Genomic DNA, 26,287 nt, shown 5'->3' on the forward strand with positions numbered 1-26,287 from the left:
CAGGCGACGCGTCATCACCATCCATCCCGCCCCGGCAGGCTGAGCCCCGGCTTTCCCCGCCCCTCTGCCCGCCTCTCTCCCCCGCCCAGCCGGAAGAGCGATCGGGTCTCCTGGCCTAGATTGTGGCCGCCCGGGGATGGCAGCGGCGGTGGCGACGGTGACCCCGGCTCCGGAAGGCAGCGGCCCCGGCATGGGATCCCGGCTGGACCAGGAGACCGCGCGCTGGCTGCGCTGGGACCAGGTAAGGGGCGACGGCGCTCCGGCTGCGCCCAGGGCGCGCGGCTCCTCGGGGTCCCCAGGCGCCCCGCGAGCCAGCGCGGGCCCGGGCATCCTCCCTCCTCTCCCCGGCCCTGGGACAAGCAGGTCCCACGCGGGCCTCAGCAGCAGGCGTCGGTGACGGTCACTCTCTGCCCCCCCCCACGCCCCCCAAACAACCCCGGTTCGGCCAGCTGGTGACCTGGTCGAAGTTAGTCCGGAAAAGCCTGTCCCGGGACAAAGCCAGCCGTCTGTCCAGCGGGGGCAGCTAGATAACCTGGGCTGGACGCAGCGGGACTAGACTGGGGTGGTCCCGCAGATCCCGGGCTCCTCCCTAGGGATCCCCGAGGGTGCAGAGTCGCTCCGTCCCGCCCATCCCCGCGTCGCCGGCATCTGTGCACAAGGTCCCCACCCGCCCTTCCCTTCCGGAGGACTTGACTACAAGCTGGTTCTCCCCGAAGGGCCCAGATGCCCCCCGGATTCCTTCGGGACTCTGGCTTCACTGAGAGGTGACCGAGGGACTCTGGCCGCAGCTTTTCCCTGCTTGCTAACTTTCTTCCTGCGGAGGCTGAGGCAGAGTCAGCGAGCCAGCTCCAAGCATCACTTCCTCTCCTTGTCTAAGGACCTCTGTTCCTGTATCCCGTGACCCAGAACGTGCTCGGGTGCTGTCTTGTTCCTCACGCGGTCCTGTCCCCTGCGTGGGGTCTGAACTGAAGGTGGCTTTCCTAGGGAGGCCCTCGCTATCACTCTAACATCCCAGGTCTTTTCCTTCCTAGCTGTTACTGAGGTTGGAAACACAGGGAACCCTTCCTTGTAGTTTCGTTTAACGTTGCTGACTGTTAGGGAGTCCCATGTAGAACCAATGCTCGCCAAAGGACCAAATTCCTAATTTAATGTTTTGCTCAACGTGGAAGTCCTTCGTTTTCATCTTCCCTGGGCTTCTGAAAAGTATGTAGCTGGTGCTGTCTGCTCCCACTAACTCCTATGGGTGACAGGGCCTGGCACAAGGTCCTTGTGGACATTTGGTGGACAGTTGTCGTATGACCATCAGCAGGGGCCAGGCGTGGACTCACCGCTCTCAGCCCTGGAAGTGAAGTATCAGCCCATCCCATTTCCAGGGTGTTTCACTGGGCGATTGTAATTGTCTGAAAGTTAGCCTACAATGTGTAAGAGGAGGAAAATGTTTCCATTTCAGGTAACTCAGTAACTTGCAATGTGGGGAGCCCTCCTAAAGGCCAGTAAGTGAAGCCTGGTCCCCGCTGTGATGGAAATGCCCGACATGCAGGGAAAGCAAGGGTGGCTCTGCCCGGTCCAGGGCTTGGTCCCCCATGGTGGTGACTGGCAGGACAGCGACAAAGAGAGGAAAGGGAGGGCGGCAGGAAGTGGCCAGGGCCAGAGAGAGCGCCCAAAGACACACCAAACCTCCTCCTCCACCTGGCCCAGCTCCTACCTTTCAACCCTGCCAATATTTTGAAAACACCTAGGAGTTAACCGTTTATTACACCAGAGCCCTCATGGTCCAGTTTCATTGGGAACATCCTCACAGACACCCCCAGAAGTGAGCCTCACTACTCCTAGGCTTTTCTTAATCCGATCAAAGTTGGCAATCGCAAGTAAGCATCACACCCCGTGAAACTTACCCTCTGAAGAAAAGAAAAGGAAATTTCTACGGAATGTGGCATCTGTAGAGGGATTGGAATATATATAGAATATAAATCAAGGGAAATTGGACTTCTGTTTTGGTTTGGGATGTGATTTTTTTCCTCAGGACTCATTCCTTTCGGGGCTTCTTTGGTTTGAGACACAGGGCCTCTCTGGGAAGAGCCCATTCATCCTCCTTAGAAAACATTTGCAGCTGCTCTGATCCTCCCACACTGGCAAGGCCCTGGCAGGTGCCCTCTGAACCTGCATGTGCCCTGTGTCCTCAGTTCAACCTGCACTTTCAGCCCTGTGCCCTTAGCCCTGCCCGCTCAGTCCTGTGCCCGCCGCTGCTGCTGGTCTCGGTCACTCCCAGGCTGATCTTCATCTCTCCTGCCCTCTTTTTCATTTTTTGGTTTTTTGAGGTAGAGTCTCACTCTAGCCCAGAATGACCTGGAATTCACTACGTAGTCTCAGGGTGGCCTCAAACTCAGTGATCCTCCTACCTCTGCCTGCCTGCCCAGTGCTGGGATTAAAGGCTTGGGCCACCACGCCTTGCTCTGCCCTCCTTTTCATTACCTTTCTGTCTGCTTTGTTTCTCTTAAGTTACTGTTTTTTTATTTTAATTGTTTTGTAGTAGGACATCCGGTGTCTACACTAGACAATAGAGAAGTGCTGGATATTGGGTGTGGTCGGGAAGCTTGTTTCTTCCACTCAGGACTTACTGAGCTCTTTCATATGCCAGATCTGAGCTCTTTCTTTCTTTTTTTAATTTATTTATTTGAGAGAAAGAGAAAGGGGCACACAGAGAGAAGTAGTGAGAATGGGTGTGCCAGGGCCTCCTTCCACTACAAATGAACCCCAGACACATGTACCACTTTGTGCATCTGGTGCTGGAGAATTGAGCCCGTGCCATCAGACTTCGCGGGTAAACACCTTTAACTGCTGAGCTACCTCTACAGCCCCCTGAACCCTTGCTTGAGGGCACCTGATGATCTCATGGGTAAAGCTATGTTCTCTGATTGGAATCTGTTAATGAAAAGGTTCCACAATCTGGAAATGCGAGCTTAATTCCAGACTGGAAGGTTTTATTGAAATAGCATTTCAAAGCTTAATTGTCACGTCCTGCCTGAGACTTCATCTAGGTGGAGCGATGACTGGAAGATAGAAGCCAAGCACTCCATTAGTTCCCTGAACACTTCATTTAAAATCTGATATGGAGTTAATGTGACAGTTACTGTTTTGCCAACCTTAATAATTCCCACAGTTGTTATGCAAAGAAAATAGAGCAAAGTGTTATGAACTTCAGTGATGTATGTTAGTGTCTATTTGAAGCAATTAATATAATAGAAAAAGTCCCAGGTCAATGCTTAGCATGCAATGTAACCAAGTTCCTGCCTTTTCTGTATAGAAACTACCACAGATGCCCTCCATCTGTTATCTGCCTGCCTTGTAGAGTCCCTGCAACACCCAACCTGACAGGCATGCAAAGAAAACTAGAAAGCACTATGAAAGGAAGGTGTTGATCTAAATCAGATTATCTATCACTCTGGGAGAACCTGAGGATACTAGGGAAGAAGGTGAATATTAAATCACAAGTAAGTACCAGGCAGAGAAAGATACCATATGCTAATTTCATTTAAAGCCTCAAAAGCTAGCGTTGGGGAAATGGTTCAGCAGTTAAACGCACTTGCTTGCAAAGCCTGACGGCCCAGATTCAACTTCTCAGCCACTTCTGTAAAGCCAGACAGGCATTCCTTTGTAGCAGCAAGACACTCTAGTGTCTGCACACACGCACACACGAATAAATACTTTTAAAAATAAAAATAATCATAGAATGTTGAAAGCTGTGTACAGTGTGGGCTTATGACCATTTTGCAGATGGGCAAAGTAAGCACTGGAAAACTAAAAAGACTCCCAGGCACATAGTGGTAAGTGATGGGTCTGGGAGTTCCTGTGTGGGTTTAGATAGATCTTCTAAAACACTCCTTGTTCCTTTGCTCCCAAAATGCATGCCTTGGTAGGAAAAAAAAAAAATACATCGTAATGTCAAACCAACCAGCTACCTCAGATTTCAACAGCAACAGAAAATTAAAATTCCTGTGTTTAAGTAGCTTTTGCTTAGAGGTTCAAATTCTTGTGGGAGTTTAATTTCATTAATTAATTTATTTATTTAAGAGAGAAGGAGACAGAGACAGAGAGAGAGGAGGCAGATGGAGAGAGATTGGGCATGCCAGGGCCTCCAGCCATCACAAAAGGACTCCAGATGGATGCGCCACCCTATTCCTATGGCTTATGTGGGTCCTGGGCAATCAAACCTGGGTCCTTGGGCTTCTCAGGCAAATGCCTTAACTACTAAGCCATCTCTCCAGCCCTCCTGAGGGTTTTAAAGGAAGATGTGTTATCCTGTCATTAATCCATCTGTTTGGAATATCTGCTTCTGTTTTGCAGAACCCTTTAACCTTGGAGGCAGTGAAACGACTCATTGCAGAAGGCAATAAGGAAGAGCTGCAAAAATGCTTTGGGTCCCGGATGGAGTTTGGAACAGCTGGTCTTCGTGCTCCTATGGGCGCGGGGATTTCTCGCATGAACGACTTGACCATCATCCAGACTACACAGGTACCACCCGGCTGTCATTTCTGTCACTCCTGTAGTCCCTTGCTCCTTTTTTATTTGATGAGCCTTGTTTGTTTTAATTACGGGTATGTCTTTGGACTTGGCCATGTGAAAGGGATCACTCCCACTTACTCCATAAAGTGAGGCTTGTGCAGTGTGTATTTAAAAATTCAAGTGGGGAGCCGGAGGGGTGGCTCAGTGGCTAAAGGCACGTGCCTGTAAAACTTGACGGCCCCAGTTCCCACACAGAGTCAGATGCACAAAGTGGTTCATGTGTCTGGAGAACATTTGCAGTAGCAGGAGGCTCTGGTATGCCCATTCTCTCTCTCCTATAAATAAATAAAATGTTTTAAAAATTCAAATGGTTTTCCAAGCCAGGCGTGGTGGTGCACGCCTTTAATCCCAGCACTTGGGAGGCAGAGGTAGGTGAGACCCTACCTCAAAAAAAAAAAAAAAAAAGAAAGGAGAATGTCAAATGATTTTCCATCCTCCTCCTACCCACATATCCATGCATCCCTCATTCACCCGCCCAGCCGGTCAACCGTTTATCAGATTTATTGCCTACCTACTGTGTGCCAGGTATTGGAGATATATTAAAACCGATTTCCTCATTTCCATACTAGCCTACTCACTAAGCTGACAAAAAAGAGCATATGGAATATATGAGTGTGGCAGTTGGAGGGGGAAGCTCCTGTCCACCATGCGGTGACAGGTGACATTTTGCTGCTCCATGGGCTTCCCACCCGCCATGATGCTATGCCTCAACGCAGATCCAGTGATGGAGCAGCGAGACCTCTGACACCATGAGCCAAAACAATCCCTCCCTGTGTCAAATCATTTGCTGGGGTTTGCTGTCACAGTGACGGAAAGTGACCAATATGAAGAGCTCTGTACTTTACGTAGCTCTTGAACTGACCCGTGGACATGTGTCCCCATTCTTTTGCCTGTGGGTCTTCAATTTGCCTGGCACCATGTTAAAAAGATTACTCTTGAGATGGGGAGATAGCCCAGTGGTTAAGGCACTTGCAAAGCCTAATGACTGGGGTACCTATATAAAGCCAGATGCACGAAGTGGTGCATGCATCTGGAGATTGTTTGCAGTGGCTAGAGACCCTGGCACACCTGTGTTCTCATGGTCTCTCTCCCTCTCTCTTCGTTTGCACATAAATAAATAACACAATGGCTGAGGAGATGGATTAGCAGTTAAGGCATTTGCCTGCAAAGCCAAAGAACCATGGTTCGATGGCCCACGTGTCTGGAGTTCATTTGCATTTGCTGGAGGCCCTGGTGCACCCATTCTCTCACACATACTCTCTATCTCTGTCTGCCTCTTTCTTACTCTCATAAATAAATAAGTAAGTAAGTAAATAAATAAATAAATAAATACTTTAATCCAAGCACTCGGGAGGCAGAGGTAGGAGGGTTGCAGTGAGTTCAAAGCCACCCTGAGACTACATGGTGGATTCCTGGTCAGCCTGGAGCAAGACCCTATCTCAAAAACCAAAAGAAGAAAGGGGGGAAAAAAAAAACCCAAAAGCAGGGCAATGGCTTAGAGGTTAAGGCATTTGCCTGCAAAGCCAAAGACCCCAGGTACAATTCCCCAGGACCCATGTAGGCCAGATGCTCAAGGTGGCACATGCATCTGGAGTTCATTTGCAGCAGCTGGAGGCCCTGGCATGCCCATTCTCTCTCTGTCTCTCACAAATAAATAAATAACAATAAAATATAGCTGGGCTTGGTGGCACAGGCCTTTAATCTCAGCACTTGGGAGGTAGAAGTCGGAGGATCGCTCTGAGTTTGAGGCCACCCTGAGACTACATAGTGAATTCCCAGTCAGCCTGAACTACGGTGAGACTCTACTTTGAAATTAAATTAAATTAAATTAAATTAATAAATAAAAAGTGGATGAAAGGCCAGGTGTGGTGGTCTATACCTGTAGTTCCAGAACTTGAGAGGCAGGTATAAGAGAATTATGAGTTTGAGGCCAGCCAGTAGAAACCATGTTAAACAAAGAAACAAAAACAACGAGAAAATGTCAGTTATCCAAAGAGAAGGCCCATAGACCCACTTCTCAGTGACAGAAGGTCAGTGTCACATGTGGGATGGAATATAATGTTATGACTAATTCATCACACCTGCTTTTAGCCCCAGTTGTTAAGGCTGCTAGGGAATTCTTGATTAACCCAGAACTTTTTCTCCAGTGTTAGTCTGTCTAGTTTCCAAAAATGAGGAAATATATACCTAGCAAATTCTTAGCATCTATTTCACCTACCTTTTACCTAGAAGCACTTCAAGAATACTCTTCTCTAGGAGTTAAGAATCCCATAGTCGGGCTGGAGATATGGCTTAGCAGTTAAGTGCTTGCCTGTGAAGCCTAAGGACCCTGGTTCGAGGCTCGATTCCCCAGGACCCACGTTAGCCAGATGCACAAGGGGGCACATGCGTCTGGAGTTTGTTTGTGGTGGCTGGAGGCCCCGGCATGCCCATTCTCACTCGCTTGCTCGCTCTCCCTCTTTCTCTCTGAAGTAAATAAATAAATAAAATATTTGAAAAGTCAGAATGAGCACAAGACCTTGCCTCAAAAAAGTGGATGGCAAGGACTACTCTGGAAAGTAGTTTTCTGCCTTCTGCAGGCACGCTGTGGCACATGTGTGTCTACAATCACACACACATATGCACACTTTATACACACCATAAAGCAACAACGACAAAATAGAGCAGACAGGAGGAAACAGTGCTGTCTAACTCGTTGATAAAGGTCATAATTTTCTTCTGACACTTCATATCTATTTTGTGACCTTATGCTTTAATGACTTAATGTAGAATGGACAAATCAGCAACAGGGAACTCGACTGCTGTGTGAAGTAGCCAATCCAATGTTTGTATTACTCGCATTAAAAAATACTTTCAGAGCTGGAGAGATGGCTTAGTGGTTAAGGCACTTGCCTGCAAAGCCTAAGGACCCAAGTTCAATTCTCCAGGTCCCATGTAAGCCAGATGCACGATAGTGCATGTGTCTGGAGTCCATTTGCAGAGGCTAGAGGCCCTGCACACCCATTCTTTCTCTCTCTCTCTACCTCCCTCTCTCTGTCTCAAATAGATAAATAAATGTAAATCTTTAAAGTGACTGAGCGGTTAAAGATGCTTGCTTGCAACACCTGCTGGCCTGGGTTTGATTCTCTAGTACTCATGTAAAGCCAGATGCACAAAGTGGCATGTGCATTTAGAGTTAATTTGCAATGTTAAGTGGCCTTTGTGCACTCATTCTCTCTTTCTCAAATAAGGAAAAATATTTTTTAAGGAGTTTCAGCTGGGTGTGGTGGTGCACACCTTTAATCCCAGCTTTTGGAAGGCTGAGTTAGGGAAATTACTGTCAATTTGAGGTCAGCCTGGGCTACAGAGTGAGTTCCAGGTTAGCCTGAGTTAAAGTGAGACCCTGTTCAAAAATAAAAAGAAAATAGATAAATATTTTAAAAATCATAATTTTTAAGCCAGGCATGGTGGTGCACGCCTTTAATCCCAGCACTCGGGAGGCAGAGGTAGGAGGATCGCTGAGAGTTCAAGGCCACCCTGAGACTCTATAGTGAATTCCAGGTTAGCCTGAGCTAGAGTGAGACCCTACTTTAGAAAACAAAAAAATCATAATTTTTGCCAGGTGGGGTGGTGGCACATGCCTTTCATCCCAGCTCTCAGGATGCAGAGGTAGGAGGATTGCTGTGAGTTTGAGGCCACCCTGAGACTCCACAGTGAATTCCAGGTCAGCCTGGGCTAGAGCGAGACCCTACCTTGAAAAAAAAAAGTCATAACCTGTATTGGTCATAGGTCTACATGTTACAGCCATACAACAAGTCTGTGTCTTTTTAAAAAAAATATTATTTATTTATTTGAGAGAGAGAGAGAAATAGGTGTGCCAGGGCCCCTAGCAGAGGAACTCCAGGCGCATGTGCCCCCATGTGCATCTGGCTTACATGGGTCTTGGGTAATGAAACCTGGGTCCTTTGGCTTTCCAGGCACACACTCTTAACTGCTATGCCATCCCTCCAGCCCTCTCAAGTCTGTGTCTTGTGTTTTATTTATGTCTTATTGATTTATTTATTTGAGAGAGAGAAAGTAAGAGGCAGAAGCAGATTGAGAGAGAAAGAGAGAGTGGGTGCACCAGGGCTTCTAGCTGCTGCAAACGAACTCCAGATGCATGCACCACCTTGTGCATCTGGCTTTATGTGGGTACTGAGAAATCGAACCTGGGTCCTTTGGCTTCGCAGGCAAGTGCTTTAACCACTGATCCATCTCTCCAGCCCTATGCAATTGTTTTAAAATAGCATTTCAATTCTGAAAACTTTCCTCATCCCCACCAAATCATTTCTCCTTTCCCCTCAGCATGCTCTGGTCCAAAGTAGCCTTTCAAGACTTTTAGGGCATTTGGTTACATGGAATCTGGACTAAGGCTTCATTCTTCTTCCCCTGGAACATTGAGCCCACAGCACAAGGGTTGACGTGCAGGAGCCAAGCATGCTGCCGCCAATGTCAGCCGTGAAGGGTTAGGTGTCTAGGTTAAGTGACTTCTCAGGAACCCACAACATCATGTTTACATCATAGTTACTTAGCCTCAGAAGGTGTACTCAGTAAAAAAATTAAAATAAACTAAAAATTTTTTAAGTTGCTCTTAGTACAATTAGGAAAAATAAAAGGCATTCCAGGGACTAGAAAGAGGTCCAGAGATTAAAGGCAGGCTTGCAAAGCCTGCAGGCCTGGGTTCAATTCCCAACCCATCCACGTAAGCTGAATGCAAAAAAAATAAAATAAAAATTGGCCCAAGCATCTGATGTTTGTTTAGAGTGGCAAGAGACCCTGGCCTGCCCATAAACACAGACATACATGCAGACGAATAAATAGTTTTAAAGGCATTCTAAATTGACACAGCTTTACTAATCAAGGTGACGTAGTCTCCTACCAAACACCATTGTTCATTGTTTTACTTTCTTTTTTATGAGTGGATAAGTGTTATGAAACACGATTGCCCGGTCAGCCAGAGGTCACTTTCTCTTCCAATTATGCCCAGTAATCTTCATCTTTTGGAAGCCAAGTTTCTTACCTCTAACCTTTGCCGTTTGAGATTGTTGCGATGCTGTCTTCCTGGTGAGATTCTGGACGTGTCTTATTTGCCCAAGCTTTATTTGTCTAGCTGGATATGCCCTGTACTTGGACTGATTCTGGCCACTTCTTTTTTTCTTTGCACATGTGTGTGTGTGTGTGTGTGTGTGTGTGTGTGTGTGTGTGTGTTTACTTGTGTCTGTGCGCGCGTGCATGTGGAGGTCAGAAGTGGACGAGGGCTGTCCTCCTCAGACCCTGTCCTTGTTCACCAGAGCTGGGTGTCTCGCCTGGACTCAGGACTCATCAATCCAGCTAGACTGGGTAAGGAGGACTCCCTCGTTTCTGCCTCCTGGGTCGACAGGCAGCCTCCACACCATTCACGTGCGTGCTGGGGACCCGAACTCTGGCCCTCATGCCTGCAGGACAAGGGCTTTATCCACTCAGCCATCTTCCCTGACTCGAATTCTGGCCTCTTTTAGACCTCTGGGAAATATCACTAACAAGTAAATAGGTTTTTATCAGTTAATCGTCCAAACCTTATAAAGTGTATTGGGCCTCTTTGCCTTCTTTTTTTAAAAATTATTTTAATTTTTTTTATTAGAGAGAGAGAAGGAGGGGGGGGAGAGAGAGAGAGAGAGAGAGAGAATGCGTGCACCAGGACGTCCTGGCTGCTGCAGATGGACTCCAGATGCATGTGTCCCATTGTGTATCTGGTTTACGTGGGTCCTGGGGAATCAAACCTGGGTCCTTAGGATTCACAGGCAAGCACTTTTACTGCTAAGCCATCTCTCCAACCCTTTTTTAAAAAATCAATTGAATTTCTAGTTATTCATTAGAGAGAGAGAGAGGCAGTTCTTTGGCTTGATGCAGACTCTAGGCTGGTACTGTAAAAGAGACAAGGATAGTGTGTGAAAAAAATAAAAAGCATGGGCATGCCAGGGCCTCTAGCCACTGCAAATGAACTCCAGATGCATGTGCTAGTTTTTGGATTTGGCTTACGTGGTTACTAGGGAATTGACCCTGGGTCCTTAAGCTTTGCAGGCAAGTACCTTAACTGCTGACCTATCTCTCCAGCTCTGACAAAAATATTTTTATTTACTTATTTGAGGAAAGGAGGAAGAGAAAGAGGTAGGCAGAGCGAGAGATAGTATGGGTGTATGCCAGGGCCACTGCAAATGAACTCCAGAATCATGTGCCACTTTGCACATCTGGATTTACATAAGTACTGGGAAATTGGAGCCCCAATCAGTACGCTTTGCAGGCAGACATGGTTAACTGCTGAGCCGTCTCTCCAGCTCCCTTTGTGTGTTTTCATTTCACTTAATCCTGAGGACATCCCTGTGTGGTAGGTTCTCTGAGCTTAAACCAGTACTGGGGAACTGAACTCAGGCCATTAGGCTTTTCAAGAAAGTGCCATTAGCTACTGAGCCATCTTTCCAGTCCTCTGTTCATTTTATTTATTCATTTATTTGCAAGGAGAGAGAGACAGAGAGAATGACATGCCAGAGCCTCCAGCCACTGCAGACAAACTCCAGATGCATGTGCCACTCAGTACATCTGGCTTCGTGTGGGTACTGGGAAACTGAACCCAGGTTGTTAGGCTTTGCGGGCAAGTGCTTTAACCACTGAGCCATCTCTCCAGCCCCTTTGTTTGTTTTCTAAGTCACCGAACAGTCTCTCTTTCTCTGCTAATGATATTCTCCTGTGAAAGCTGAAAAAAAATATTGTTTTGGGCTAATTTTGTATGTCACATGTGTGTCATATAGATTTGTAGCTATGTTCTATTAATCGGTGAGGTGTTTTCAGGGATTTTGCAGATACCTGGAGAAACAGTTCAGTGACCTGAAGCAGAGGGGCGTTGTGATCAGCTTTGATGCTCGTGCCCACCCCGCCAGTGGAGGCAGCAGCAGAAGGTATTTAGATTTTTTTTGTTTGTTTGTTTTGAGGTAGGGTCTCACTCTGGTCCAGGCTGACCTGGAATTCACTCTGTATTCTCAGGGTAGCCTTGAACCCATGGCAATCCTCCTACCTCTGCCTCCCTAGTGCTAGGATTAAGAGTGTGCCACCACACCCATGTATTTAGCAGTTTTATATCTAATAGCCATTGCAATAACTTAACTAAATACTTGACTCATTTAGGTAAGATGATGTGTGAATTCTATTAGTAGCTCTTAAAAATTCTGACTTGGGATCTGGGGAAAAGGCTCAGCAGTTAAACGCTCTTGCTTACGAGGCCTGATGGCTTTGATTCCCAGAACCCATGTAAATCCAGATGCACAAACTGCTGCATGCTTCTGGAGTTTGCTTACGGTTTCAGGAGGCTGTGGCATGCCCATGCTCACATTTTCTGTTTTCCACTTTTTTTTTTCTATCTCTCTCTCAAATAAATAAATAATAATAAGGTAAAGAAAATTGAGCCAGGCGTGGTGGCACATGCCTTTATCCCAGCACTCAGGAGGCAGAGGTAGGAGGATCACTGTGAGTTCGAGGCCACCCTGAGACTCCATAGTGAATTCCAGGTCAGCCTGGGCTAGAGTGAGACCCTACCTCGAAAAACAAGAAAAAGAAAAAGAAAGAAAGAAAATTGTGTAGGTGTTGAGAATGTGGTACTTAACTAAAGGAAAAGAATTTTTTTAAATATTTCATTTATGTAGGTATTTATTTGAAAGAGAGAGAGAGAGAGAGAGAGAGAGTGAGAGAGAGAGAGAGAGAGAGAGAGAGAGAGAGAGCGAGCACATGCAGTAGGGTCTCCAGCCACTGCAAATGAACTCTAGACATGGCACCACCTTGTGCTTATGTGGGTGCAGGGGCATCGAACCAAGGTATTTTGGCTTTGCCGGCAAGCGCCTTAACTACTAAGCCATCTCTGCAGCCCAAAAGGAAAGGAATTTTTGATTTGAAGCTGTTAGAATCCACAGCTCCGTGGGCCCAACTACACTTTTCTGTCTGCCCTGCTGTCATAAAGTGGCGGGCATGATCCAAGCATAAGGAGGCACCAAGGGTTGGCAGGCTTTGTCTCTAAAGGGCAAATAGTAACTTTTCCCTCATTGCGTATGGGATGGTCTCCATCACATCCACTGTACCCATTAATTGCCAGTAGCATATGCCTACCTCAAGTGTGACAACCAAGCATGTCACTGTGTTACCCCACGAGGAGGCAGAACCACTGAGGGAGGCTAAGGCCTGTGCAGGCCCGGCTCTGACACTAAGTGGCCAGTGCCATGAGGCAAGGCGTGTGGCCTTTGGAGACAAAAGGTGGAATGACAGGTCCTATGTCTCTGATGCTCTATACCAATGTAAACATTCATAAAAAGGCATTTTCTGGGGCTGGAGAGATGGCTTAGCAGTTAAGGCACCTGCCCGTGAAGCCTGAGGACACAAATTTGATTCCCAGAACCCATGTAAGCCAGATACACAGGTGCTGCATGCTTACAGTGGCTGGAGGCCCTGGCAGATCCATCTTCTCTTCGTCCCCCACCTATCTCCAGATCGCGTGCACCACCTTGTGCATCTGACTTTCATGGGTACCGGGGAATCAAGCCTCAAATAGGGGTCTTTAGGCTTCATCAGCAAGAGATGGCTCAGCCATCTCTCCAGCCCTCTCTATCTCTCTCTCTCTGCTTGCAAGTAAATGTGGTGTGTGTGTGTGTGTGTGTGTGTGTATGCGTCTGGTGTGGAAAAAAAAAGAAAAAAGAACAGAAAATTTTTCTTTCTCTAGTTTCTATATGCAACCTAAATATTGAAAGGAGCTGAAGATGTAGCTCAGCTGGTAGCATTTGCCTAACGCACCGCGGCCCTGGGTTCAATTCCCGGAGCAGCAAAAAGAAGTGCTAGGCGCTCATTTGCCTGTTTCTGTCACCTGCATCTCTGACAGCTGACTTTTTTCTCCGCCTTTGTGGTTTTAGGTTTGCCCAACTGGCTGCCACCACGTTTATCAGCCAGGGGATTCCCGTGCACCTCTTTTCTGATATTACCCCAACCCCTTTCGTGGTAAGTAACCGTTTCCTTTTCTAACTTCCCATTGGGGTGTCAGGCTGAATCCAATGGGCTTTGGTGCTACTGGGCGTTAGGCATTTCAGTGACCAAGAGCTCCTTGGCCTTCATTAGGCCAACTCTCTCCAGGGAAGTTTTACTCACACTTTAGGATTATATTTCTGGTACTTAATTTCTAATTCATTGGAATGGTGATTTGTTTTTGTTGTTTTGTTTTGTTTTGTTATTTTGGTTTTTTTTTCTAGGTAGGGTCTCAGTCTTGCCCAGGCTGACCTAGAATTCACTGTGTAGTCTCAGGGTGGCCTTGGGCTCACGGCGATCCTCCTAGCTATGCTTCCCGAGTGCTGGGTTTAAAGGTGTGCGCCACCATAGCTGGCCTGTTATTTTTGCTATAATGTCCTTCTGTGGCGAAACTCAGTGGTACTGTGGGCACAGACCTGGGTTTGATCATCAGCACTGGAAAAAAAAAGGTATCATTTTCCTTTTCTTTGGCATTATATGGGTTTCTTAGCAAGTTAGCAAATGTTTATTTTTTTTTAATTTGATGAGCAGATCGTTACCCCAGTTATCAAAATTAAATTACTTAGGTCTAATTATGAGTTCACCACAAGCACTGTATTATCATGACAACTTTATTTTATTTATTTATTTATTTTGTTTTTTTTAAAATCGTGTCTTACTCTAGCCCAGTCTGACCTGGAGTTCATGATGCAGTCTCAGTGTGGCCTTGAACTCAAAGAAATCCTGTCCTACCTCTGCCTCCCAAGTGCTGGGATTAAAGGCATGTGCTACTACAACCAGCCTGAGAGGTTTTTTGAAGTAGGCTGACCTCATTCTGTAGCCCAGGCTAGCCTCAAACTCACGGTGATCCGGCTACCACGGCTTCTAGAGTACTGGAAGTAAAAGTGTGGCACACCACACAGCGCTTGTCATGAATGCTCCTGACAAGTTTGAGTATGTGCCCTCTGTAAATGCAAAATACTTCATTCAGATTTCCCTGGCTAGATGTTTATGAAGTCATGAATGACAGGATCTAAAGAAAGGACCGCTAGGGACTGTGACCGCTGTTGCTTTTGTGTGGATGCAGCGGTGAAGATCTGCCCGATGCCGGGCCTGTGTCGATGATAAGGCTTCAGGCGCAGCTCCTCCCATCAGGAGAAATGAGAGGGCCAGCGCAGGAGATGGGGTGTGTCTGCTGCCTCTGGTGCACTGGCTGGCAAATGCAGCTCCTCTGCACTTGTCCGTAACCTAGGTCACACCCACATGCGGTTTAAGTTTCATGTTTCCATGGAAACACTGCATTATGTTCAGGATCCTAACCATCCCTTCTATTATCTGTATTAATAGCTGTCAAGACTGTGTCAGGCCAGAATGGGTGTGTCCCACACTGTGACATGGTTCTGACATTATTTTCATTAAGCATATGTTCTTCTTGTTTGGTTTTATTAAGGTAGGGTCTCACTCTAGTCCAGGCAACCTGGAATTCACTCTGTAGTCTCAGGTTGGTCTTGAACTCACAGCAATCCTCCTATCTCTGCCTTCTGAGTGCTAGGATTAAAGGCATGTGCCACCATGCCCAGTAATTTTCTTTGTTTGAAATGAGGTCTTGTGGGGGCTGGAGAGATGGCTTAGCAGTTAAGCCATTTGCCTGCAAAGCCAAAGGATCCCAGTTCGATTCTCTAGGACCCACATAAGCCAGATGCACAAAGGGGCGCATGCATCTGGAGTTTGTTTCGTGTGGCTGAATGCCCTGGTATGCCTATTCTCTCTCTATCTCTTTCTCTCTCTCTTTTTCCCTCTCAAACAAATAAAGAAATAAATAAAGAAATAAACTATGTTTAAAAAAAGAAAAGAAGAGAAATTAGCTCTTGCTATATAGTCCTGGTTGGTCTGGAACTCACTATGTCAATGAGGGTTGCCTTGAACTTGCAGCACTGCTCCCAGTTCTGCCTTCTTGGCATGGGGTTTCAGGCGTGCACCACCAAGCCCCACCAGTTCTGGCCTTTCTGTTTGTACCAGGCCACCTCAGGGATGTCACGTCACTTCCAAGGGGACTCATGAATGCTGTGATTCTTGGTGGGAGAGCAGATGGGCCTCTGGTTCAGCCTCAGCTTGCCTGTGTATGGAAATTTCACCTCAGGGCTGGAGAGATGGCTCAGTGGTTAAAGAGACTTGCTTGCAAAGCCTGAAGGCCTAGGTTTGATTCCCCAGTATCCTTGTAAACCAGATGCACAAAGCAGTATATGTGTCTGGAGTTTGTTTGCACTGGCCGGAGATTCTGACACACCCATTCTCAATCTCTCTCTCTCTCTCTCTCTCTCTCTCTTTCTCTCTCTCTCTCTCTCTCTCTCTCTCTCTCTATATATATATATATATATATATATATAAATAAAATGACTTTAAAGAAAAAATATATATATAAATTAATAAAATGACTTTAAAGAAAAAAAAAAAAAAGAAATCTCATCGAAGGAAGTCTATTCAACCCGGGGTGAAAGCTAAGAAAACAGCCTTTGAGGGTGCTCTCTCCATCTTCCCAACTTTTTCCTTGGAAGCAAATGATAAAGAGAAGAAGGCAATTTGTTGAAGAGAATCAAATGAACATTTAAGTTTCTGTCCTGAGCCGAGACTTAAGTGAATGCAGAGTGCTTTTTCTTTCCAGAGTTTTCTAGCTTACCGAGAAGACAGCAGCAAGGGATCACCTAGGAAATCTTTCACCCATCTTGTTAGGACAGACACCCTGGGACCTTGGGCAGCCAGTTGGTTCCAATGAGAGCACAGTAGTCCCCCGCCCCACTTAAAGAAAGGGATGTATTATAAATCCCCCACCCTGTGACAGCCTGAAGTCACACAGTGTGAGATGTTCTCTATCCCATGCTTTTCCTATAATTCCTTTATATAACAAAGTTTGATCCATAAAGCAAGCATATAGGATATTAACAGCAATAACTGGCCATTAAACAGAACACTTATACCATGTGTTATCCTAAAAGTTAGGGGGATGTGGCCTCTGCTCACATGGGCATGGGTTAATGAAGCTGCTCAGGCACAAGCCACAGATAAGGGAGTCCCCTGTTTGCCAGCTGGGCACAGAAATGCTGACTGGCACACTATGCTTACGAAAAGAAGAACAAGTTGGTATAAGCAATGTACAATAGACATTTAAAGTGTATCTTTTTCTTTTTTTTTTCACTCTAGCCCAGACTGACCTGGAATTCACTATATAGTCTCAGGGTGGCCTCGAACTCACGGTGATCCTCCTACCTCTGCCTCCCGAGTGCTGGGATTAAAGGCGTGCACCACCATGCCTGGCTCATTGCAAGTATATCTAATCTTTTGTTCAAAGCCATCTTGTTTTCTGTCACAGCCCTACACAGTGTCACATCTGAAACTTTGCGCTGGGATCATGATCACAGCCTCCCACAACCCCAAGCAGGACAACGGTTACAAGGTAACAGCCCCGCTCTCTCCACACGGGCTGCTTGTACGGGATGGGTGTGTGTCTGTCCTGTGTGGGAGCGTGAACACTGGATGCTCAGTCTCCCTCCCCGAATGTCCCTGGCTTCCCTAGGTCTACTGGGACAACGGTGCGCAGATCATCTCTCCACACGATCAAGGCATTTCCCGGGCCATTGAAGAAAATCTTGAGCCCTGGCCGCGGGCTTGGGATGTGTCTTTGATTGACGGTAGTCCCCTTCTCCACAACCCTAGCGCATCTATCCACAATGACTACTTCGAAGACCTAAAGAAATACTGTTTTCACAGGTAACTAAACTGTTGTTTACTGACTTTAAGTGAATCAGTTAATGTGATTGGGTCAAATTCCATCCATGTCCATTAAAATTTTTTTTTTTCTTACCAGGCGTGGTGGCACACGCCTTTAATCCCAGCACTTGGGAGGGAGGCACAGGTAGGAGGATCACCGAGAGTTCGAGGCCACCCTGAGACTACATAGTGAATTCCAGGTCAGCCTGCATCAGAGTGAGACCCTACCTCGAAAAATAAACAAACAATATTGTTTTCTTTAGTTGGTGCACTTAATGTGACAAGGGCCAACTTTAATAATAATATGATAATAATAAATAAATAAATACATAAATAAATAAAAGGTCAGCTTTTCTTAGAGGGACAGATACTGAATACTGTGAATTTGAAAGCTACACAGAGATACGCCGGCAACACAGGTGACCCGTCAGTAAATCCATGCAAAGGTGGCTTTGTTCACAAAAACAGTTCTTTTTGTTTTGTTTTGTTTTGATTTTTGTTTTTTGAGGTAGGATCTCACTCTGGCTCAGGCTGACCTGGAATTCACTATGTAGTCTCAGGATGGCCTTGAACTCACAGCGCTCCTCCTACCTCTGCCTCCCGAGTGCTGGGATTAAAGGCGTGCGCCACCACATCCAGCTACAAAAGCAGTTCTTAAATCAGGAGGCCAGTCCATGGCCACGGCTTGCTAACCTGTTGTAGACACACATGTATGTGTATATATGTATATGCGCATATGTGTATGTGTATGTAGATTTAAAAGGTGTCAGAAAGGAAACACTCACAGCTTTCTTAACTCTCGGAACTTTTCTGTGCACGTACAAGCAGGTACCTATTACAAGGCTGTAAGAGGAACACAGTGTGAGTTTCATCGGTCTTGGCCTCCCCAGTGAATGTTTCTCGGTGTGGTCCTGACCTGGTTGTTGTAAAGGCCCCTCGTCCACAGGTTCAGCCGGAGGCTGGCTTGATCCTCACAGTTGGGTCTTAAGCAGGAAGGCCTGGTGGCAGCATTGCCCTTCTACAGTGTGCCCTGGGTCACCCCATCCCTCATTGGTCCCTTGCGAGAAAGCACTGGTTTTAAGAGGTTGAATTTCCATGTGGTCTCGAGTACTGTGTTAGACAACCTGGGCATATCAGTTCGGGTGCAGGGTGGGGACCTCAGGACCACCTGGAAGAGAAGCCAAAGCAACAACGGGGCTCCCTCAGCCACACAGAAGGATCTGAGTTGCTGGTCATTAACTTTTTCTTTTCCTCCAGAAAAATATCTCCAAATTTCTAAATGTGGCTCTCAATCCTCCCACCCTCTCCCTACCTAATACAAACCAAACATAGCTATGCCCTTTCCCTCTGCCCCTCTGAGTCAACTTCATAAAAAGTTGGCAGGGGGCTGGTGAGATGGCTTAGTGGTTAAGCGCTTGCCTGTGAACCCTAAGGATCCCGGTTCGAGGCTCGATTCCCCAGGACCCACGTTAGCCAGATGCACAAGGGGGCGCACATGTCTGGAGTTCGTTTGCAGTGGCTGGAGGCCCTGGTGTGTCCATTCTCTCTCTCTCTCTCTCTCTCTCTCTCTGCCTCTTTCTCTTTCTGTCACTTGCAAATAACTAAATAAAAATAAACAAAAAAATTTTTTTAAGCTGGCAGGTTTTTGTCACCCCAAGCAGTATTGGAGCCAATCGTTGCTTGAATGTCTAGCTCTGTGTGTGTCCATAAAAGAATCTTCTGGCAAGAGGCCCTGGTACACACATAAAGAAGAAAAATAAATAAAAATATTGATATTCCTCATGATGTTATTTTTGAGTTTTTTTTTTTTTTTCCAAGGTAGGGTCTCACTCTATCTCAGGCTGACCTGGAATTAGTCTCAGGGTGGCCTCAAACTCATGGTGATCCTCCTACCTCTGCCTTCCAAGTGCTGGGACTAAAGGCATGTGCCACCACGCCCGACATGAGATTTTTTTAAAAGAAATATATTTATTTATTTGCAAGCAAAGAGGAGAGAGACAGACAGAGAGAATGGGTATACCAGGGCCTCTAGCCCTTCCAAATGAAGGTCAGACACAAGTGCCACCTTGTGCATATGGCTTTCCATGGGCTCTGGGGAATCAAACTTGGTTGTTAGGCTTTGCAGACAAGTGCCTTAACTACTGAGCCATCTCTCCAGCCCTACTTTGAGAGTTTTAATTGAACTTTTTGTGGAAATTCTAACGTTATTCACATTTTTTTTTTCTATTAGAGACAGAGAGAGAGAGAGAGGGAGAGAATGGGCATGTCAGGGCCTCCAGTCACTGCACCCAAACTCCAGATGCATGTGCCACCATGTATATCTGGCTTATGTGGGACCTGGAGAATCAAACCAGGGTCCATAGGCTTCGTAGGCAAGCACTTTAACCACTAAGCCATCTCTCTAGCCCCATTATTAACATTTATTAGTCTTTTCTTTAGTCTTTTTTTTTTAATTTTTATTTATTTATTTGAGAGTGACAGAGAGAGAGGCAGACAGAGAGAGAGTGAATGGGCGCACCAGGGCCTCCAGCTACTGCAAATGAACTCCAGACACATGTGCCCCCTTGTGCATCTGGATGACGTGGGTCCTGGGGAATCAAGCCTTGAACCGGGGTCCTTAGGCTTCACAGGCAAGTGCTTAACCGCTAAGCCATCTCTCCAGCCTCCAAAGCACCATTTTTTAAATCGTGTGTGACTGTAGGTGTGGAGGTGTAGTGTATGGGGAATCTCTTCCTCTTTTTAATGTTTTAATATTTAAAAAAATATTTTATTTGAGCTGGGCATGGTGGCACACACCTTTAATTGCAGCACTTAGGAAGCAGAGGTAGTGGGATCCACTGTTAGTTCAAGGCCACCCTGAGACTACATAGTGAATTACAGGTCAACCTGGGCTAGAGCGAGACCCTACCTAGAAAAACCACAACATAAAGATAAAAAATCTTTTATTTATTTATTAGAGAAAGAGAAAGAAGCAGATAGATACATAGAGAGAATCAGCATGCCAGGTCCTCCAGCTGCTGCAAACGAACTCCAGATGCACCATCTTGTACATGTGGCTTACATGGCTCCTAACTCTGACCTGGGTCCTTAGGCTCCACAGGCAGAAGCCTTAGCCACTAAGCCATCTCTCCAGCCCAATTTTTTTTTAATTTATTTTTATTTTTTGGTTTTTCAAGGTAGGGTCTCACTCTAGCCCAGGCTGACCTGGAATTCACTATGTAGTCTCAGGGTGGCCTCGAACTCACGGTGATCCTCCTACCTCTGCCTCCCGAGTGCTGGGATTTCCAGCCCAATTTTTAAAAATACGTTACTTATTCATTTGCAAGCAGAGAGTGCGAATTGGCACACTAGGTCCTCTTTCCTGTGCAAATGATCTCCAGATTCATGCGCCACTTTTTACAACTGGTTTTATGTGGGTACTGGGGAATCAAAGTGCAGACTGGCAGCTTGAACCTCTGAGCCATCTCTCCAACCCTCAGGGTGGGTTCTGATATTTCACCATCTGAGACTACTGAGGCACACAGTTTGTGAGTGACAGAACATCAGTGCAGTATTTGAATTTGGTCAGATTCCAGAGAATGTGAGCCCCCAAGCATTACCCATTCACACTACCACATTTGATCAACTTCTAGATGGTTCCTTTTCCTTATAATCTTGCCAAAGTTCTAATCTGTACAGCTTTGAATTTTTTTTTTTTTTTAATAAGGTAGGATGTCACTGTAGCTCAGGCTGACCTGGAATTCACTATGTAGTCTCAGGGTGACCTCAAACTCTTGGCGATCCTCCTACCTCTGCCTCCCGAGTGCTGGGATTAAAGACGTGCGCCACCACACCCAGCTTGAAATCTATTTTAATCTCAGATGCTGTACAGGTTTATTCTCCTTGCTCTTACATATTTATTTTTCCAGATGCATTTTTGTTGTTGTTGCTATTTTTCAAGGTCGGGTCTCACTGTAGCCCAGGCTGACCTGGAGTTCACTATGTAGACTCAGGGTGGCCTTGATCCTCATACCTCTGCTGGAATTAAAGGCATGTGCCATCACACCTGGCCTCCAGATGCACTTAAAACACTGTTTTTTAATTATTTATTTGCAATCAGAGACAGAATGGGCACACAAGGACCTCTAGCGGCTGCACAGGAAGTCTGGTTGCATGCACACCCTGCACGTATGGCTTTACATGGTTGCTGGGGAATCAAGCCCAGGTCATTAGGCTTTGCAGGCAAGGGCCCTAACAGCTAGACCATCTCTCCAGCTCCCGGATGCATTTCATTTTCGATTAGCGACTTCTTTTCAACCACTGTTCTCTTAGAGGAAACCTTGTTTATTTATTAATTTCCAAAACAAATGGGTCCATTTCTAGCCATCAGAGCAGTGGAGGCTTTTAAAACCTTAGGTTTCTTTTTCTGTGTCTTCTGTTGATTTTTAGTGTGATTATTGTTCTGTCATTCATGGCATTGTGCCAAACAGTATTGTAACCTGGCATAGAAAAGCTTGTTTTTTACATTATATACATACATACATACATACATATATACATACATACATATATATATTTATTTATGTTTTATATATATGTATATATATATTATATATTATATATACACACATATATAATATATATATTATGTACATATAATATAAATATAAAAATATTTTTTATATCATATATATATATGTATTCACAAATTTGTCTTTGTTTCATCACAAGATACATGGAGCCCCTGCTGTTCAGCACAGGCACTTCCAAGGCTAGCACCCATGGGCCCCACTGTGGGTTTGCTCCTGGAGCCTGAGTTTGGGTCTTTGTTGTACCCCACTGCAGTATGTGAGAGCTGGACCATCAAGCACAATCTGAAAGGAAAGGAGGCACATTTGCTGAGAACAGCCTTATCTAAGAGGGAAATATGTATGTTTAGGGAAAGGGTGAATACGTTTTTGCTTGTTTGTTTTGTTTTCATTTCATTTATTTATTTTGACAGAGAGAGAGAGAGAGAGAAAGAGAGAGAGAGAGAGAGATACATTCAGACAGACAGACAGACAGAGTGAATGGGCACACCAAGGCCTCTTGACTTTGCCATTTTATGCATCTGGCTATAAGTGGGTACTGGGAAATTGAAACGGGGCTGTTAGGCTTTGCCAACAAGTGCCTTTAACTACTGAGCCATCTCTCCAACACCTCTTTTTAAAAATGAAAAGGCTGGTCAGGCGTAGTGGGGCATGCCTTTAATCCCAGCACTAGGGAGCCAGAGGTAGGAAGATTGCAATGAGTTTGAGGCCACACTGACAATATAGAGTGAATTCCATGTCAGCCTGGGCTAAAATGAGACCCTACCTCTAAAAACAAAACAAACAAACAAAAAAGAACCAGCTGGGAGAGATGGCTTAGTTGTTAGGTGCTTACCTGCAAAGCCAAAGGAACCAGGTTCTATTTCCCTAGGACGCATGTAAGCCAGATGCACAAAGTGGTGCATGTATCTGTAGTTTGTCTGCAGTGGATAAAGGCCCTGGCACACCCATTCTTTCTCTCTCCCTGTCTGTCCCTCTCTCTCTATCTGCCTTTTTCTCTGCCCTTCTCTCTCAAATAAAAACAAATTTAAAATCGAAAGTAGAAGGCTGGAGGGATGGCTTAGCAATTAAGGTGCTTGCCTATAAAGCCAAAGAACACAGGTTCAGTTCCCCAGGACCCATGTAAGCCAGATGCACAAGGTGGCTCATGTGTCTCCTCTGTAGTGGCTGGAGGCCATGATGTGCCCATTCATTCTTTATCTCTCACAAATCCTAATCGTTCAATTATCTTTCTGCATTCTTACTTCATGGATTTCTTACAGTTTCAATAATTCAGCTCCTTAATAGTTTCTACATCTACTTTTTAAAAATATATTTTTATTTATTTACTTAGAGAGAAAGAGGCAGAGAGAGAGAGAGACAGAGAGAGAGAGAGACAGAGAGAGAGAGAGTGTGTGTGTGTGAGAGAGAGAGGGAGAGAGAATGGGTGTGCCAGGGCCTCCAGCCACTGCAAATGAACTCCACATGCATGCACCCCATTGGGCATCTGGCTTACATAGGTTCTGGAGAATCGAACTGGGATCCTTTGGCTTTGTAGGCAAATGCCTTCACCACTAAGCCATCTCTTCAGCCCTCTAGATCTACTTTAAAAAGAATATTTATTTGTGAATAGAGAAAGAGAGAGAGAATGCTGCTGCAAACGAACCCCAGCTACATGCACCACTTTGTGCATCTGACTTTAAGCGGGTACTGGGCAATCAAACCTGGGCTGGATAACTTTACAAGCAAGTGCCTTTAACCCCTGAGCCTTCTCCCCAGCCCTAGGTCTTTAATTTTCAAGAGCCATGTTTGAATCTTTTGTCATTTTCTATGATGTGTCTGGCTCTAGGAGTGTGAACAAGGAGACCAAGGTGAAGTTTGTGCACACATCTGTCCATGGCGTGGGTCATGAGTTCGTGCAGTCGGCTTTCAAGGCCTTTGACCTCGCTCCTCCGGATGCTGTTCCCCAGCAGGAAGATCCCAACCCTGAGTTTCCAACTGTGAAATACCCCAATCCTGAAGAGGGTAAAGATGTCTTGGTAACCGACCTTTATCAAATAATGAAACCTACCTATCACATTCACACCCGTGGCCTTCAACCTCTGGGCCATCTTTCCAGCTACCCCTTTCACATTCAAAACTATCACTGTCAAGTAAATTTCATTTTTGTAATTTTCATTGTGTTAAAATTTCAGTGGCTGTGGCCCTGGCATGCCAATTCTCCCTTCCTCTCTCTCTCTCTCACTTGCTCTCTCTGAAAAAATAAAAATTAAACTGGGCGTGGTGGTACACGCCTTTAATCCCAGCACTCAGGAGGCAGAGGTAGGAGGATTGCCGTGAGCTCAAGGCCACCCTGAGACTACATAATGAATTCCAGGTCAGCCTGGGCTAGAGTGAGACCCTACCTCGAAAAACCAAAAAAAATTAATTAAAATTTAAAAAACTTAATTAAGTTAAATGTAATTTACTGTGTTTCCTTATTGCAAAGAAATGGCAATAATAGAAGGAAAGGGTTTTTCATATTACATTTTTATTTTTTTGCCACAGGGAGAATATAAATGGGCAGGCCAGAGCCTCTTGCAAACAAAGTGTAAACACATTTGCCATATTGTGCATCTGGCTATATATGGGTACTGGGAAATTGAACCTGGTTCAATAGGTATTGCAAGCAAATGCCTTTAACCACTGAGCAAACTCCCCAGCCCTTATATTAATATTTTTTAATCCCTTAATTATAATTAAGGAGTATTATAAATATAAATATAAATATAAATATATATATATATTTGCATGTGTATATATATACATATATATATATTGGTTTATTGAGGTAGGGTCTCACTCTAGCCCAGGCTGACCTGGAATTTACTATGTAGTCTCAAGGCAGCCTTGAACTCATAGTGATCCTCCTACCTCTGTCTCCTGAGTATTGGGATTAAAGGCATGCACCATCACACCTGGCTTCATTAAGGAGTATTACTTAAATTATGATTCACCTGCTATTTAAAGGCGAGATAACAGTATGGAGAAAGTCTGTTTGCTTTGGTCTGTGAGGCTGATCAAATTCCAGTCCAACCGTACGTGCTACCTCATTTCTGTGCGGCCGCAGGACAGGCCTGGGCCCAGCACGGATGCTCACTACCCGGCCTCTGGCTTGGGAAGCTGACCTCTGACCAAGCAAGACCAGCTCTAGAAAACACTATCGCCTTACTCTGGGCAACAGTCTTTTAGTGGTTAAGAACCCATGCATTAAAAAAAAAAAAAAAAAAGATTTATTTTATTTATTTGAGAAATAAGAGAGAAAGAGAGAGAATGTGTGAGAATGGGTGCACCAGGGCCTCTAGCCACTGAAAACAGACTCGGGACGCATGTGCCACCTTGTGCATATGGCTCATGTGGGACCTGGAGAATCGAAGCTGGGTCCTTTTGCTTAGCAGGCAAACGTCTTAACCAATAAGCCATCTCTCCAACCCAAACATTTTTTTTGAAAACTAAAATAGGGGGCTGGAGAGATGGTTTAATGGTTAAGTGCTTGCCTATGAAGCCTAAGGACCCCAGTTCGAGGCTCGATTCCCTAGGAACCACATAAGCCAGATGCACAAGGGAACGCATGCATCCGGAGTTCCTTTGCAGTGGCTGGAGGCCCTGATGCATCCATTCTCTCTCTCTCTCTGCCTCTCTGTTTTTCTCTCTCTCAAATAAATAAATAAAATATTTTTTAAGAAACTAAATTATTGGGCTGGAGAGATGGCTTAGCGGTTAAGTGCTTGCCTGTGAAGCCTAAGGACCCCAGTTCGAGGCTTGATTCCCCAGGACCCACGTCAGCCAGATGCACAAGAGGGCGCACGCATCTGGAGTTCGTTTGCAATGGCAGGAAGCCCTGGTGCACCCGTTCTCTCTTTCTCTCTGCCTGTTTCTCTTTCTGCCTGTCACTCTCAAATAAATAAGAATAAACAAAAAATTTTTTTTAAAAAAAAAGAAACTTAATTATTATTCTCAATTGTTGATTTAAGTAATCTTTTGTGTTCCTGCCTTCTTTCAGACTCTATCTTTTGCATTGGCTGACAAAACCAAGGCCAAAATTGTTTTAGCGAATGATCCTGATGCTGACAGACTGGCTGTGGCAGAAAAGCAAGACAGGTGAAATTAATTAATTGTTCATGTAATCATGGAAAATAGAAAAGACACCACCCTTGGCAATAACATGTTCCTGGAAAGGTTCAACCTATATGAAAATGTTTCCCATTACGTTGCATTTATTTTGAAAGTCATCTCACTGAACAGTCGGTGGCTTCCTCAAACATAGGACAAGAGTACAACAGCCCCTGCTTTGTAACTGGTCTCAGTGCCTAATAAGGGCAAAGTCCTTTTCATGGTTCTGG

The 26,287-nt window shown here is 45.4% G+C and overlaps 1 protein-coding gene across 1 annotated transcript in view; it reads left to right on the top strand.

Annotated features, from left to right (window-relative positions):
* The first annotated feature begins 101 nt into the window (after window positions 1–101).
* The window catches only part of Pgm2 (phosphoglucomutase 2), a 40,755-nt gene continuing 14,569 nt past the window's right edge, over window positions 102–26,287 (top strand). The window contains exons 1-8 of the mRNA XM_045130318.1: window positions 102–241; window positions 4,345–4,512; window positions 11,407–11,513; window positions 13,506–13,590; window positions 16,961–17,044; window positions 17,165–17,358; window positions 23,755–23,944; window positions 25,948–26,045. Of these exons, the coding sequence (XP_044986253.1) occupies window positions 137–241; window positions 4,345–4,512; window positions 11,407–11,513; window positions 13,506–13,590; window positions 16,961–17,044; window positions 17,165–17,358; window positions 23,755–23,944; window positions 25,948–26,045 (1,031 nt within the window). The 5' untranslated portion in view covers window positions 102–136. The remainder of the gene's footprint in view (window positions 242–4,344; window positions 4,513–11,406; window positions 11,514–13,505; window positions 13,591–16,960; window positions 17,045–17,164; window positions 17,359–23,754; window positions 23,945–25,947; window positions 26,046–26,287) is intronic.

This window comes from Jaculus jaculus, chromosome 11 (assembly GCF_020740685.1).
Source record: "Jaculus jaculus isolate mJacJac1 chromosome 11, mJacJac1.mat.Y.cur, whole genome shotgun sequence".
In the NCBI taxonomy this organism is placed as follows: domain Eukaryota; kingdom Metazoa; phylum Chordata; class Mammalia; order Rodentia; family Dipodidae; genus Jaculus; species Jaculus jaculus.